Here is a 14444-nt window from a genome sequence, read left to right on the forward strand (position 1 = left end):
GGAAGATCAGATTTTAATGTAAATGCCGAAATGTGGCTCACACACTGCTTTTCCCTAAATCCAGGAACCATACAAAATAAAACGTACCACTCTTTATCAACAGCCAAACTCATGGTTGTAAAAATAATAATAATAATAATATTAATATTAATATTAATATTAATAATAATAATAATAATAATAATTATTATTATTATTATTATTATTATTATTATTATTATTATCATTGCAACATACATGTTTGCATCTAATTCTAAATAGAAATGATCATTGTTCATTTCTTCTGAGTTATATCTTCTTGCTGATTTGACAATTGTTGTGACATCTTCGCTTTGTGCATATTTCAGAAAATCTGCAAAAAAATAATACCAGGAAAAAAAATAGCCTGAGTTCCCCATTTACCCAAAGAAAAAAATAAGGAAACACTGGCCTCTGAGATCAGTTTCGTTTTTGACACGCCTTAAGCTTTCTGTCTACATATTGCACCAATAAAAATAAGGACTTTAGATTCAGTGCTATTTTATTTAATATATAAACTTTATGCGATGGATGTGACTGTCAAGCAAAACATAATTTCTGATTATTTTTAATTAATTGTTCGTTTAACTGTACACAACCTACGTTAATGGAAAATAAATAACGGAGAATAAGGGTGAATTCTGCTTTTGTTTATCAAACCTACAGTGGGCCATTGTTAGAGCTATGATCATATATCATCATCCTGCAAAGATATATCTACAGCCATATAGTATGTGTATGGGTTAAAATTTTATTATGGGTGAAACAACAACCGACAGCTGTATATCCCGCCATATGAGCGGGGGCTGTTTAAGGAAATTATTTTGTGATTGGTTCATCGCAGAGCCCAGAGTCAGCCGTGATTGGCTGAAAAGGTGCACTGCCCAGAACCACTGGCTTGCCATAGGCTTTTGACTTGTTGGCGCTCTCAGTTTGAGATTCAATGTTGCAGAGTAACAATCTCAATAATCACTTAGTAATAACGTAGATTATTCTTTTTCCATCTCCGTCCGAGAAGAAAGCGCTACAACCTCCTGTCTGGGAATAAACAGCTCCTCTGCTACCAACATGCATGTGATTAAACGAGGTATCGTAACCAAGTTTTGCCTTTTTTTTTTACTGTCAGAAAAGTTACTTAACAATTAATTGTTCTCCGAAGTTTGTAACGCAGTATAGACAGCTTTTTCTTACGGTACGGTTTCGTTTTAGACGCCCTTATAATCAGGCTGTGACGTGTTTTATTTCTGTTTGTGCAGTTTCCGCCGAAACAGAACAAAGACTCCAGTTATATGACAGGGCTCACGATTACTCTGTTGGTTCTAAGGTTCTCTCTTTATTTTAGCGACTCATTTATTCGTGGAAACACATTTCAGTTCAGCGAATACCGAAACGTTAACCGAGGATATTATTTCATTTTTATTTTTTTGGTTTCCTCATTACAATAGACAGCTGCTGTGTAGTACCGTAAGTGTTTGAATAAGGGCGCGTTGGCGCGCTCCTTTTTTTTTTTTTGTCTCTGCAACTCGCCAAGCAGGTGCTCAACGAGACCAGATCTGAGTGGCACCAAGCACCAGTTAAAAACGATTGTGCAATATTATTAATTTTCTCTGGTGATTTATTCCAGAAACGGACTAAATTAAAAATGCAAACCCTCTTTTGTGTCTTTGTTCGTTCAGATGGGCGCCGTGAGGCGGTTTGTTTTGATAAAATCACATCCCGCATACAGAAGCTCTGCTATGGACTCAACTGTGACTTTGTGGACCCGGTGAGTTCAAACAGGCACAGAGGACAGGGGAACATAAACAGGGATGGGCTACTCTGTCTTAATCTGCTTGGATGTAACCACGTCTCCTTGTTGCTGCAGGCCCAGATTACTATGAAGGTGATCCAGGGTCTGTACAGCGGGGTCACCACTGTGGAGCTGGACACTCTGGCTGCAGAGACCGCTGCCACTCTCACCACCAAACACCCCGACTACGCCATCCTGGCTGCCCGCATCGCTGTTTCCAACCTGCACAGGGAGACCAAGAAGGTTTTCAGTGGTGCGTATGCTGCTCGTCTTCACTAGTACATGTACTGTACCAGTAAGTTTCTAGGGCTGAACAATTAATCGCATTTTCAATATAATCGCGATTTAAAAAAAAACGCAATTTCCAAATCGCAGAGTCTGCAATTTTTGGCTATGTAACAATTAGGGAATTAGCCACGTCCATTAGGTGTTGGTAAAATGTTTAAAGTGGGTTTGCCTCCACATGGAAGGGAAGACAGTTGCAGCAGTGAGATAATCTAATTTTATTACTTGTTTTAGAGTTTATATAATCATACATAGCATTAAGTACAGGTCAATCAGTTTAATACATAGACTTACTTGTTGGTTGGACTTTATGTTCAACAAGGATTGATATCCAATTACATTAAAAGCTGTTCTCTTGAATAATATTCTGATTAATAGAAACATTAAAAGTTCTTGTTTTGAATAGTCCTTGTTTACAAATGTCTTTATTTAGACGCCATTTTTGTTGCTTGTGGTTAAGGCAGAGAAAAGTCAAAATTGCAATTTTGGTTTAAATATATCGTAGACAGAACGCAATCATTTCTTCTCTGAGTTTAGATGCTGCGGGTCTTTTAGCACCTAATCTGCGCAGCGAGGAAACAAAATGATTTGTTGTTTGGATATGTTTAAAAAGACATGATAAATTAAACTGGGGGAAAAAATCGCATTAAATCGCAATATTAAGAGAAAAAAAATCGCAATTAGATTATTTTCCAAAATCGTTCAGCCCTATAAGTTTCTATAAAAAAGTGCCTTTGGAAAGTATTCGTACCCCTTGAACTTTAATTATTTTTTACATTTTACACTCATTTCAAAGTATTTTATCAGGGTTTAACGTACCTGTGCTGTAAAGATGTCAAAGTTTTTTTTAATTTAGAAAACATTAGAGAACAAACGGGGCGATGAAGAACACAGCTGACGAGTCTGGGTTGAAGCTATGGAGAAGTTTAAAGAGCAAAAACAATATGGCGAGCTGTGAACATCTTACAGAGCAGTGACCAGTCCAGCTTCAAACCTACCAGGAGCGGGCTGTGTACACGATGCTACAGGGCAAACAGGGACATCATTAATAGGAGAAGCAGCTAAGGCCCATGGTTACTCTGGAGGAGCTGCAGAGATCCACAGTTCAGCTGGGGGAACGTAACGCAACAAAATATGAATAAGTTCAAGAGGTCTGAATAGTTTTCCAGTGTGGCGTTTTCTATAAGCGTTATTCACTAACCAGTATCCAGCCTGCATTTTAAGAAGTGACAAGGTCCATGCACCTTCATAATGAGCTTCCTGTAAGACTTCACTTAATCCCCTCTGCCCCACGACTCGATGTTAAAGTCAAATACTACTCTGCTACTCACACAGATGTGATGGAAGATCTGTACAACTACGTCAACCCCTTAAACAACCGTCACTCCCCCATGATCTCCAAGGAGACGCTCGACATTGTCCTCGAAAACAAGGCTGTGAGTAAACATGGGGGGGGGGGGGGGGGGTGTATTCAGATGTTTGCACGCTGAACTTTCAACTCGAGCTAATCGTGTTTAGCAGGTTTTAACATAATTAACTCGATCCTTGCAGCTCCTCAACTCAGCCATCATTTACGACAGAGACTTTTCCTACAACTTCTTTGGTTTTAAGGTAAGATTTTGCTTTATTTTGTAGTAACGTGTCAACCAAACAGCAAGGACACTGACAGGTTTCTCTTTTGTTCTCACGTAGACTCTGGAGCGGTCGTATTTACTGAAGATCAACGGCAAAGGTCTGTTTCCGTGCCCACATTAAGAGCTACGTTTATGACTGCCTTTGTCCCTCATTTATGGTCTTTAACACCCTAAATTGCCGATTATCACATTTTGCAGTTGCTGAGAGACCGCAGCAGATGCTGATGAGGGTGGCAGTCGGAATTCATAAGAGAGACATCGAGGCAGCCGTCGAAACGTACAACCTGCTTTCGGAAAGGTGGTTCACGCACGCCTCTCCCACCCTGTTCAACGCAGGCACCAACAGGGCTCAGCTGTCCAGGTAAGGAAGGAAAAAGAAAAGGAGGGGGACACTACCTGTGAGAGGTTTACGTTCACTCATCATGGGAGTAAATGACATGAATGAATGGTGCCTTTGTACCTTTCTTTTTCCCCATGGTTGGATGGTTACACGACAAATCAACTTTTATTAAATTGGGTGCAAAACATTTTGTTTATTGTGGATTTTCTCTGGTCCACACGGGGTCAAAATTGGACATAAAGGTTCAGATATAAATGACACTGTAATGAATAGGGATAACTGAACCCGATATTCAACCAGACACAGGGGAGTGCGTTTAGGAGGTTTAATAAGGAACAAATGAGGGTCAGGTAGAAACAAAAACAGAGACAGTCTTCAGGTGAGTCCAAAGGGGAGACCAGCAGAATAAACTGCAAGGAACAGCAGCAGACCGGAGGAAATAATCCAGGGGAGAGTCCAAGCTCATGAGACCGTCCAGACTGGGGACTCCAAGACACAGGTCCACACCAGGTCCGAGATACTGGCAACCCAAAAAAAAAGCAAAAAGGGATTAAACAGGCTTGGTAACTCACAGATAGGAAAAGGTCGGGTCAACAGGCAAACAGAACCCAAGGTCCAGCAGGCAGGTAACGTCCAGAATCCAGTTGGGCAAAAAACAGAAGCAGACAAGGGTCAGGCATGAGGATTGAGACATTCTGGCAAAGAAATGACAGGGGAAGCAAGCTTAAATAGACAGGTGAAACCAAGTGACTAATTAACTAGGACAGGTGGAGGTAATCATGGGAAGTGAAATGACTGACAGAGAGAACTGGCTGACAGGATAAGTGGAGGAAAAACCAAAACTAAGTCAATCCAGAACCTAATACCACAAAGACCAAACCTAAGATAGAAACACAAGCTAAGACAGATCTAAAACTATTACAGACAAAGATCTAATTTTTAGCTAATTTCCCTTGCATGCGTTTTGTTGCCATCAGCAAAGCCTGTGGCATCGTTCTGAGTCGGTATTTGACCTCCATTCAGATCTCAGGTAAATTGGTAGGGTTCCCGGCCTTCAGACGTAGCTGAGACTTTTTGATACGGTTTGGCTTTGAGCCATTTCTGAAACTCTATGATAGCCTGCATTATCTGTTATCAACATCAGTTTTATGGTGTTTTTCTGGTAATTCTTCTATCGGACCTTCACACTGTGTCCAAGCTTCAACGATCTGCTGATTTGAGGTTTTCGTCTGTCTTTGTTATTCCATCCTCCTTCTGCAAAGCTCCAGTACCACTGGCTACAGCCAAAGCCCCTCAGCATAATGCTGCCATCACTGTCTCCGATAGTCAGTGCACCGTTCCTAGATTCAACACTTCACCTTAGCCCCCCCCCCAAACACATCTGTGGCTAGATGACTCAATCTTTGAGTTGTCAGACCACTAATTTGTTCTGCAGATGGTTGGTTGGTTGTCCAACAGGACGATAAGCTCAAACTCATCAAAGGTGGTTTCAGAATGGATAATCCTGGTTAACATCAAGCGTCTGGAATGGCCTCGACCCCAACCTTGTTAGAAATTTGCGAGCTACGAATAAAAGCCAGGGTCTATTCCAGTAAACAAACTAATTTGTCAAAAAAAAAAAAAAGAGGGCAGAAGTTGGTTGATTACTTCAGAAAAGTGTGTGGTTTCTCTGCAACTTGCAAAGAGACATTTATACAAATGTTAATGGCGGTGCATGTATGTAAAGATTTGAGTCTGTAGGTATAATCGTGACCCTGTGTGAGAAAATAAACCCAAACCTGTGTGCTTAAGTCCGTTTTTTTGCATTGTCAGTCCATTGTGGGGGAAAAAAACTACTTAAATACGTCTTTAAAAGTCTAAAATTAATATGACTTTCTGGTCTACTCTATGTATGCAAAATTTATCACTGGGAACTTCGAGGTTCATCTTGCTTTTTGTTCCCTTAATTCGACGTTTTTCGGGCGTCTTTTGCAGCTGCTTCCTGCTGGCCATGCGTGACGACAGCATCGCCGGCATCTACGACACACTGAAGCAGTGCGCGCTCATTTCCAAATCAGCCGGAGGCATCGGCGTGGCGGTCAGCTGCATCAGAGCCACGGGCAGCTACATCGCCGGGGTGAGCCGCAGAAACACGGCTGACACCAAAACCAGATCCACAAAGAAAAAAAAAAAAAACGTCAATAACCAAATATATATGTTTGTGTTTTGCAGACTTGCGGCAAATCCAATGGGCTGGTTCCCATGCTGCGGGTGTACAACAACACAGCACGATACGTGGACCAGGGCGGCAACAAGGTGAGGAGAGGGGATGTTCCCAAGACGTTTGGGGAGGAGGAGGAGGAGGAGGAGGTGATACATACAAAGGTAACTGAGGGGCGTGTCAGGCCTTTAACCACACGGGTGCTTGGCTGTTTCTAGAGACCAGGGGCCTTTGCCATGTACCTGGAGCCGTGGCACGCTGACGTGTTTGAGTTTTTGGAGCTGAAGAAGAACACCGGTAAAGAGGAGCAGAGGGCCAGAGACCTGTTCTTTGGCCTGTGGATCCCAGACCTCTTCATGAAGCGGGTGGAAAGCAACCAGGTGAGTCCTGAGGGGGGGGGGGTTCCTGTCTGGTGGATCGCGGGCGGGTTCCATGCTAATCCTCTGTCCCCGTAGGACTGGTCTCTGATGTGTCCCAACGAATGTCCCGGGCTGGATGAGTGCTGGGGAGAGGAGTTTGAGAAGCTCTACACTCGGTAAGTTCAGCGCAGCAAAACCAATTTTTAAAATTTTGTTTTTTGGTGCGCACTTCATTTTTTGGGTCTAACGCGTTCCTGCCGGTCATGTCCGCCCCTTTAGCTACGAGCAGGAGGGCAGGGCCAGGCGCGTGGTGAGGGCTCAGCAGCTCTGGCACGCCATCATCGAGTCGCAGACAGAGACGGGCACGCCGTACATGCTCTACAAGGACGCCTGCAACAGGAAGACCAACCAGCAAAATCTGGGCACCATCAAGTCCAGCAATCTGTGCACAGAAATCATAGAGTACACAAGTAAAGATGAGGTACCCGCCCCCCAACGTGTTCAGATTCGTTCTACAACGATCGCCCCCCTTCTACGGCGCATTGATCACAGATGGTGTGGATCTTTCTCTAACTCAGGTCGCCGTGTGTAACCTGGCCTCCATTGCCCTCAACATGTACGTCACCCCGGAGAGGAGCTTCGACTTCAAGAAGCTGGCGTCTGTAACCAAAGTGATCGTCAGGAACCTGAACAAGATCATCGATGTCAACTACTACCCTGTGCCCGAGGTAGCTGCAGTTCCAGTCGGCGCTTTATATGCAGTTAACCTGGGCAGCGACGGCTAGGTTTACACGCACGACATTTCACGATCGGATTGAAATGAGTTCGGATTAAAAAAACAAAACAAAAATCGTCGGATTGTACTGTTTATACAGGCACGCAATCATTTAATCCGATCGTAATGTGTGTTTATATCCACCTGGCTTTATTCAGAATATTACCCCTCTGACATGCGCAGTTATCAAATTTCCCTTTAAGAAAAAAAAAAACATAGAAGAAGAAAACCTTCTGTCTTTGCTGAACAACAGAAAATTGTAAACATAACAGTATTATACGAGCTGGCTTGTCTTCCGAGCGCCCAGGCTGGACTTCCACGACGTTCTGGTTACAGTTGAGCCGTTGCTGAATAAATCATTTTTAAAGTCTTTTAATGTTTACGAATAGAAAGGTTGTATCAAGAAGCCTGACAGCTTTGCTTCACGACGTATTTCTGCCACTTAGGTCAGTTTGCCACATTGGGAATAACTTGAACCTGCCCAGCGTTTACATGCATGCTGATCGGATTATCCACCGGCATAAACCACCCTTCTCATTCGGATTACAATTTCATTCCGATTGATCTTAAACTGATCACAATAATCCAACTGGGGTGTTTAAATGACACATTTTTTATTCCAATCGACCCTTTATTCCGACTACATTTGTCCACGTAAACGTAGCCAGTGTCGTATGAAGTAGTCTGGATTTTTTTTTAAGGCAAGGCAAGGCAAATTTATTTATATAGCACAATTCAGTATAGAGACAATGCAAAGTGCTTTACATGATTAAAATATAGGAAAATAAAACAGAATAAAAGCAAGTAGGGATAGAATGTAGAAACAAAAAAGATCATTAAAAACAGTAGAACAGTTTAACTAGAACAGTCAAAGGCAATTTTAAACAAATGTGTTTTTAATCTTGATTTAAGTATGGATTCCAGCAGCAGGTTATCTGGGGTCAAGTTATTTTAGACTAGGGCCAGACGATAGTTCAACAACAATACATATCGATCAATAGACCTGTGAAGCGATAGGGGAAAAAAAACGGGTCAGTAAAAAGTTCAATGGAACAGCAGTTTTTCTTTCTTTTGTAGGTTAATACTTAAGTCGTTACATCCTCTGTCACCAAGCCCCGCCCCCTTCAAAGAGTTCAGAGAGCTGACGGTCTTTTTAAAAACTTGCAATTTTGGTAAAAAAGTTGGTTGATTAAAGGGTTGAGTTTGAATTCAGTGTTTGTTGTTTATGTAAAAATAGGTCGCTAAGCAACAGCATGAAATGACCAGGGCTGCACTTTAGATATATATTTAGAACTTTTTGATAATTATCAATCAATCTATCAAAATGATTTCTATTTTATCGACACCCCTTTTTTCTATATGGTCCCGCTCTATTTTGGACCATAAAATTTTAATGAATTTTACACAAAAAAAAGTGTGGATTTTTTGTAACATTATACCTACACCCCCTAATCTTGGATACATTTTCCTTACCAAGTTGCAGAGAAACACCTTTTTTTGTAGCCATTAACAATCTTTCCGGCATAATTCTGGGTGGCGGTCACCCTTCTTGTTAGAAACGGTTGACATAATTTTAACTTATTGGTTTTCTGGCAAAATCTGGCTTTAAAACATAAATCACAGATGTTTTTATTAGGGTTGAGGTCAGAGGCGTAACGTTACCTGTTTTAATCCAGCACAAATCAGCCTTACAAATTACACATCCACTTTTATTGTGTTTGGATCATTGCCCAGTTGCAACATCTAACTGTGTCCCAGTCCCGTGCTTGCGTGGCTGTTTAGCTGCTAGCGGTTCTTCTGATTTGAACGCTGCAGGTGGAATAATTTTAAAAGGAGGCAACCTCTAAAAACTTCAGCTTTACCTCTGATCAATAGTAAGACAGATAAAACTTGGACACAATGGCATCCCAACGGGACTGTGATCGAAAACACATCTGCGCTGGTTTTGGAACGGTTGCAGCTACATTAAGCATCTGTAATGTCCTTATCCATAACGACAATTTTACAGACTATGCCTAAACACTACTAACTATTAATAAGAACAAACATATGTATAGGTTTGAGCTGGTATGTGTAATCTTGACCCTGCATCTATTTGAGAACTGGACCATGATTAGGGTGGCATGCATTCCCAGGATGACTGTAGGTAAAATATTGACTGAAGCGCCAAACAAACACCTCCTCCTCCTCCTCCTTCCTGAATCACAGGCCGAAAAATCCAACAAGCGCCACAGGCCGATTGGGATCGGTGTGCAGGGCCTGGCTGACGCCTTCATCCTCATGCGCTACCCGTTTGAAAGCCCAGAGGCCCAGTTACTCAACATCCACATCTTCGAGACCATCTACTATGCTGCCCTGGAGGCCAGCTGTGAGCTGGCGGCTGAACTCGGCCCCTATGAGACCTACGCCGGCTCTCCTGTCAGCAAGGGGGTGAGTACCTGTCGCACGCCCGCCCGGAGATGCAGACAGGGAGCGTGAGATTGCGTGCTGATGACGGCGCACCGTGTTTCAGATCCTTCAGTACGACATGTGGGATAAGACGCCGACAGATCTGTGGGACTGGACGGCGCTGAAGGAGAAAATCGCCAGGTGAGTGTCGACCCGTAATCTCCACCGCCGCTCGTCTTTAAACGTCTCAGCTTTTCCTGTCGATCATCCGTGGCTCATCCTGTATTTAAAATTGTTTTCGTTTTGTGTTTTTTTTTTTCCCATTAGGCACGGCGTGAGGAACAGCCTGCTTTTGGCCCCAATGCCCACAGCTTCCACTGCCCAGATCCTGGGTAACAATGAGTCCATTGAGGCATACACAAGCAACATCTACACTCGCAGGGTGCTCTCAGGGGAGTTTCAGGTCAGCTAACAATACATTTGGTGTTTTAAATATCTAAAGAAGAGAAAGGAGGAAACAGATGCACCCGTTCGGATTTAGCTTATTCCCGATCCCATATAAGAAAGACAGGCACTTACAAAGTCATTGGCATTTAGATGCATTTAAAAAAACAAGCTGTGGTTTTCCTACACAGTTCTCATTAGTCATGTGAATGGATACATGTTAGTTTAGGCCCCCGGAGTGACAGTGACTTTTACTCATTGTACAGGATGAAAAAACACTGTAAAATCAAGTTTTATTGGATTAACAGAATAATGTGCATAGTCACGTATGCCAGGTTTGCACACAAAAGTGACCGTGATTTAAGAAATTAAACTAGATTGTGCAAGGCTTGCCGTTAAAAAAAAAAAAAGCACCGTTAGACCTAAACTGAGCATACGGAGTGAAGCTTAGTTTTGTATTTAAATGCTAATGTTTTAAAAATGCTGAGATTTATTCAAAAAAAATTTTTTTTTTTTTTTTTTCCAAATGTCTTTTGTACAGATTGTGAATCCTCACCTGCTGAAGGACCTCACAGAAAGAGGACTGTGGAACGAGGATATGAAGAACCAGCTCATTGCTCAGAACGGCTCCATCCAGGTAAAAAGGAATCTATAACTGAATTCACTATGAGTTTTTAACCTTCTCGTAAGATAAATCTGTTCTGTAGATGTAACATCTGTAACTTCTCGTTCAGGGAATTGAAGAGATCCCAGATGACCTGAAGCAGCTGTATAAAACAGTGTGGGAAATCTCCCAGAAGACCGTCCTGAAGATGGCAGCAGACCGCGGCAGCTACATCGACCAGAGCCAGTCTCTGAACATCCACATCGCCGAGCCGAACTACGGCAAACTCACCAGCATGCACTTCTACGGGTGGAAGTTGGTGAGTCAGGCGCCAGAGGAACAAGGATGCAAACCGCAGAGCGTCGATAAACAACAACGCTTTGATCCCTGCTCATGTGTCCCCTCCCCCCCGCAGGGCCTGAAAACCGGCATGTACTACCTGAGGACGAAGCCCGCTGCCAACCCCATTCAGTTCACCCTGAACAAGGAGATGCTGAAGGAGAGCCAGTCAGCCAAGAGCGCGGAGGAGGAGGAGGCCAGGGAGCGCAACACAGCGGCCATGGTCTGCTCCTTAGCCAACAAAGACGAATGCCTGATGTGCGGCTCCTAAAACAGGGAGCGCCCCGTCGCCCTTCACGTTCCCAACCCCGTTTATAATTGTCTGGGAAAATCTTTTTGAGTGAACATGTGCAAAATTTCAAATTTATACAATTATTTAATATTTTCAGAATGTTTTTTCTTAACCCATGAAATGTATGTGGTATTTCCACGTTGTATAGTATTAATAGGAATGTGTGAATTGCCAATAGCGCTTAGATTTATCGTCGTCGCTTTTCGCTGTATTTCTTGCTGAATTTCAGGTCGACCTGTGTTTGAAGTGGAATCGAATCATCTGGCATCAAATGCTTTTGCTGCACCTTCCACATTTTATCCCCCGCGCCTTCGCAAAAGAAACGTGAAAAAGATGAATTTGTAGCATAAGCTCACCTTGAAGAGAACGGAACAATTACAACCTTCAGTTCGAGAAGTAGTTTTAGTAGAAAACTTTAAAGGTGATTTTTTTATTGTCAGTGTCACATTTAATCTCACCCGTGTCGATTCCTATAAAATAATGCAACTAAAACAGTTTTTTTTTTTTTAATTAAGTTAAAGCCAGTGTCTCAGAAGTTTGCCTTCTGTTTTCCTGGGGAGTAAATTAGGGACCAGTTTCCTTCGGTTAATCTTCAAAATGGGAAAGATAAGAGAATATGCTATTCCTGCAAGGCAGGAAATGGGCTGAAGGAAATAGATACTCCATAAAACCCAACACATATCGAAGCCATAATACATAAAAAGATGTTTAAAACAACTTAAAGGTCAACAAACACGGCTAGATGAGTACCTGTGTTTATCCAGCCACAAAGCACACAGGCACATTTGACATTTTTCCACAGCAATACGTAATGAATTATTTTATCACGCATTGCGTAATGAAGACCTTTTACATCAATATCAGGGTATAAATAAATGTGGAAGGTGCAACTACTACATTTTGACATCCAGATGTTTTATATCTTCTTTTTTATATATATTTTGGCTATTATTTATTAAAACAGGGACTATTTTTCTACTTGTCCATAACGTTCCTGAAATAAAAATGATCCAAAAAAAAAAAAAAGGAGTCAACATGTGCAGTACTTTCCATCTCTGTTCAGATTCTTAAACAGGGAGTATTCCTAATATATCGGATGCCAAAAAAAAAAAAAAAACACAAATCCCTTCATTTGAAACGTCTTGAGTTCGTCTGTTTTGGCCCACCTGATGCGGACACAAACCAAAACCCCAGGCGGACCTGGTGTCTTATGCAACACCAAATAAATAAAGGGACGTCAGGGTGTTTTTCCAGTGGAGGAGAATGCAATGTGCCCTGGGAGCGATGACGCAGCAGGTGAGAAATTAATGAGTTGGTGTGCCGCTGCACGCCCCAGGGGGGGCAGATGGGTGTTAAACAGGCAGGGACCTGCATCTTCCACACTGTTGCATAAAATACAGATAATCTGCTTAACGAAAAGAAACACTGAAGGAACATTCGTCTCTGAACCCGGTCAACCCGTACATATCTTCACGTAGACACAGACAAATGCCATTTTAGACACGTTTAATGGACACCGTGGTGCCTTACATTTCAGGCGGCGACTATCATTGGCCTAGCCGGTACATTTTGACGATTAAATGAAGCATATCTGTTTGTTGTTACTGTTAGTGCAGCAGGTACGCAGGACTCCAGCACAGATAAAGTTATTCGTCATCAAAAGCTTAAGTTTCACAAGACAAGATCGCTTGAAACTAAATGAAAAATATCACCAAAAAAAAAAAAAAACAAGAAAGACATCCAGTCCATTTAGAGGGAACAACAACGTCTAAAAGGATTTGCTCTCTTTCTAAATATTTTGTTGCTTTTTTTTCTTCTTCATTTTCATGGGATCAAATTGAAACAGGACATCGACATTTTTGGGTCTGCTGCGTTCAATCAGAAGTCCAACTCAGAGTTGGACCTGCAGGACTCGCTAAACACACCGTGCCTCAGACTAACTCCTAACTCAGTATAAACAGGCGATGTATGTCTCTCCAGTCTGGGCATTCTTACACTGAAGCAGTGATTAGAATCCGTCTTAGGACACAATCGCCCATTGTGGGAGGGAAGGAGGGATATCAGGAAAATCTCTGCTTGTGGACCAAGTCTCCTTCCCCTCGTGTCTCTGAGTCTATTCAGTGTCCGACTCTGATATCAGCTTTAATGTCATCGTTGGACTGATTTCTCTGCCACAGCAACAACCCGTCCAGTCTGGCAGCTTCAATGGTGCGGTGTGACAGGGCTCCCCACTAAGGTTTAACAATATCAAGCTTGCACACTGTGAGATGTTGAAGTATAGGTTTTGCAATCTACCTCTGTGTGGGTTACAACAACGTCCTCTAGTTTAAAAACATAAAAAACTACAAGAACTATACCTGAAACTGTCATCTATGCCAGGCAGCCATGTTGGATGTTTATCTCTGGCTTATTGTGCACCTCCAACTTTACAAGTAGGACTTCTGACATCAGAAGGAAGGCGACATTTCCAACTAAAAACTTGAAAAATCAGACTGTTGAGTATGAATGCGGCATAGTTCCTACGCAAGAAAGCATTAAAAAAAAATAAAACATCCTAATCATTCGATGTTTATTAGAAACAGTCATGATAAAAAGAAACTATGCCTTATATCGGCTGTAGGTTTAATATATAAAGGCTGTGGTCGATAGCAGGTTCTAAAGCAGACTAAATCTAACCTTTAAAAGTAGAAAAACTAGACCTGCACAACCTATGGAAATGTTACCATCTTAATATTAGTCTATGCATATCTGCAACATATTTGGCCACTCAATTGGACTTTAACTTCCTTTGATGCCCACAGCGATGTTTTTTCCTTGGTAGTTATCATCTAATGTAGAACAGATTACTAGATCAATGTGTGCTTCTGTGCTTTTTTGTCTCTCTTGTTGTGTCTCTGCTCTGTCTTCTCTAACCCCAGTCGGTCGAGGCAGATGACCGTTCATACTGAGCCCGGTTCTGCTGGAGGTTTTTCCTTCT

The 14444-nt window shown here is 42.2% G+C and overlaps 1 protein-coding gene across 1 annotated transcript; it reads left to right on the top strand.

Moving 5' to 3' along the window:
• Positions 1 to 942: 942 nt before the first annotated feature.
• LOC105929370 (ribonucleoside-diphosphate reductase large subunit) lies at positions 943 to 12460 on the top strand. Its single transcript, XM_012867113.3, has 19 exons — positions 943 to 1105; positions 1695 to 1783; positions 1883 to 2060; positions 3428 to 3528; positions 3644 to 3703; positions 3785 to 3824; positions 3925 to 4087; positions 6041 to 6182; positions 6278 to 6361; positions 6485 to 6646; positions 6722 to 6801; positions 6905 to 7106; positions 7204 to 7353; positions 9609 to 9830; positions 9913 to 9989; positions 10116 to 10251; positions 10774 to 10869; positions 10967 to 11155; positions 11252 to 12460. Exons 1-19 carry the CDS (start codon positions 1087 to 1089, stop codon positions 11444 to 11446), a joined length of 2385 nt encoding a protein of 794 aa, XP_012722567.2. The 5' UTR covers positions 943 to 1086; the 3' UTR covers positions 11447 to 12460.
• Positions 12461 to 14444: the final 1984 nt, after the last annotated feature.

The sequence above is a fragment of the Fundulus heteroclitus genome, chromosome 11 (assembly GCF_011125445.2).
Source record: "Fundulus heteroclitus isolate FHET01 chromosome 11, MU-UCD_Fhet_4.1, whole genome shotgun sequence".
Lineage (NCBI taxonomy): Eukaryota > Metazoa > Chordata > Actinopteri > Cyprinodontiformes > Fundulidae > Fundulus > Fundulus heteroclitus.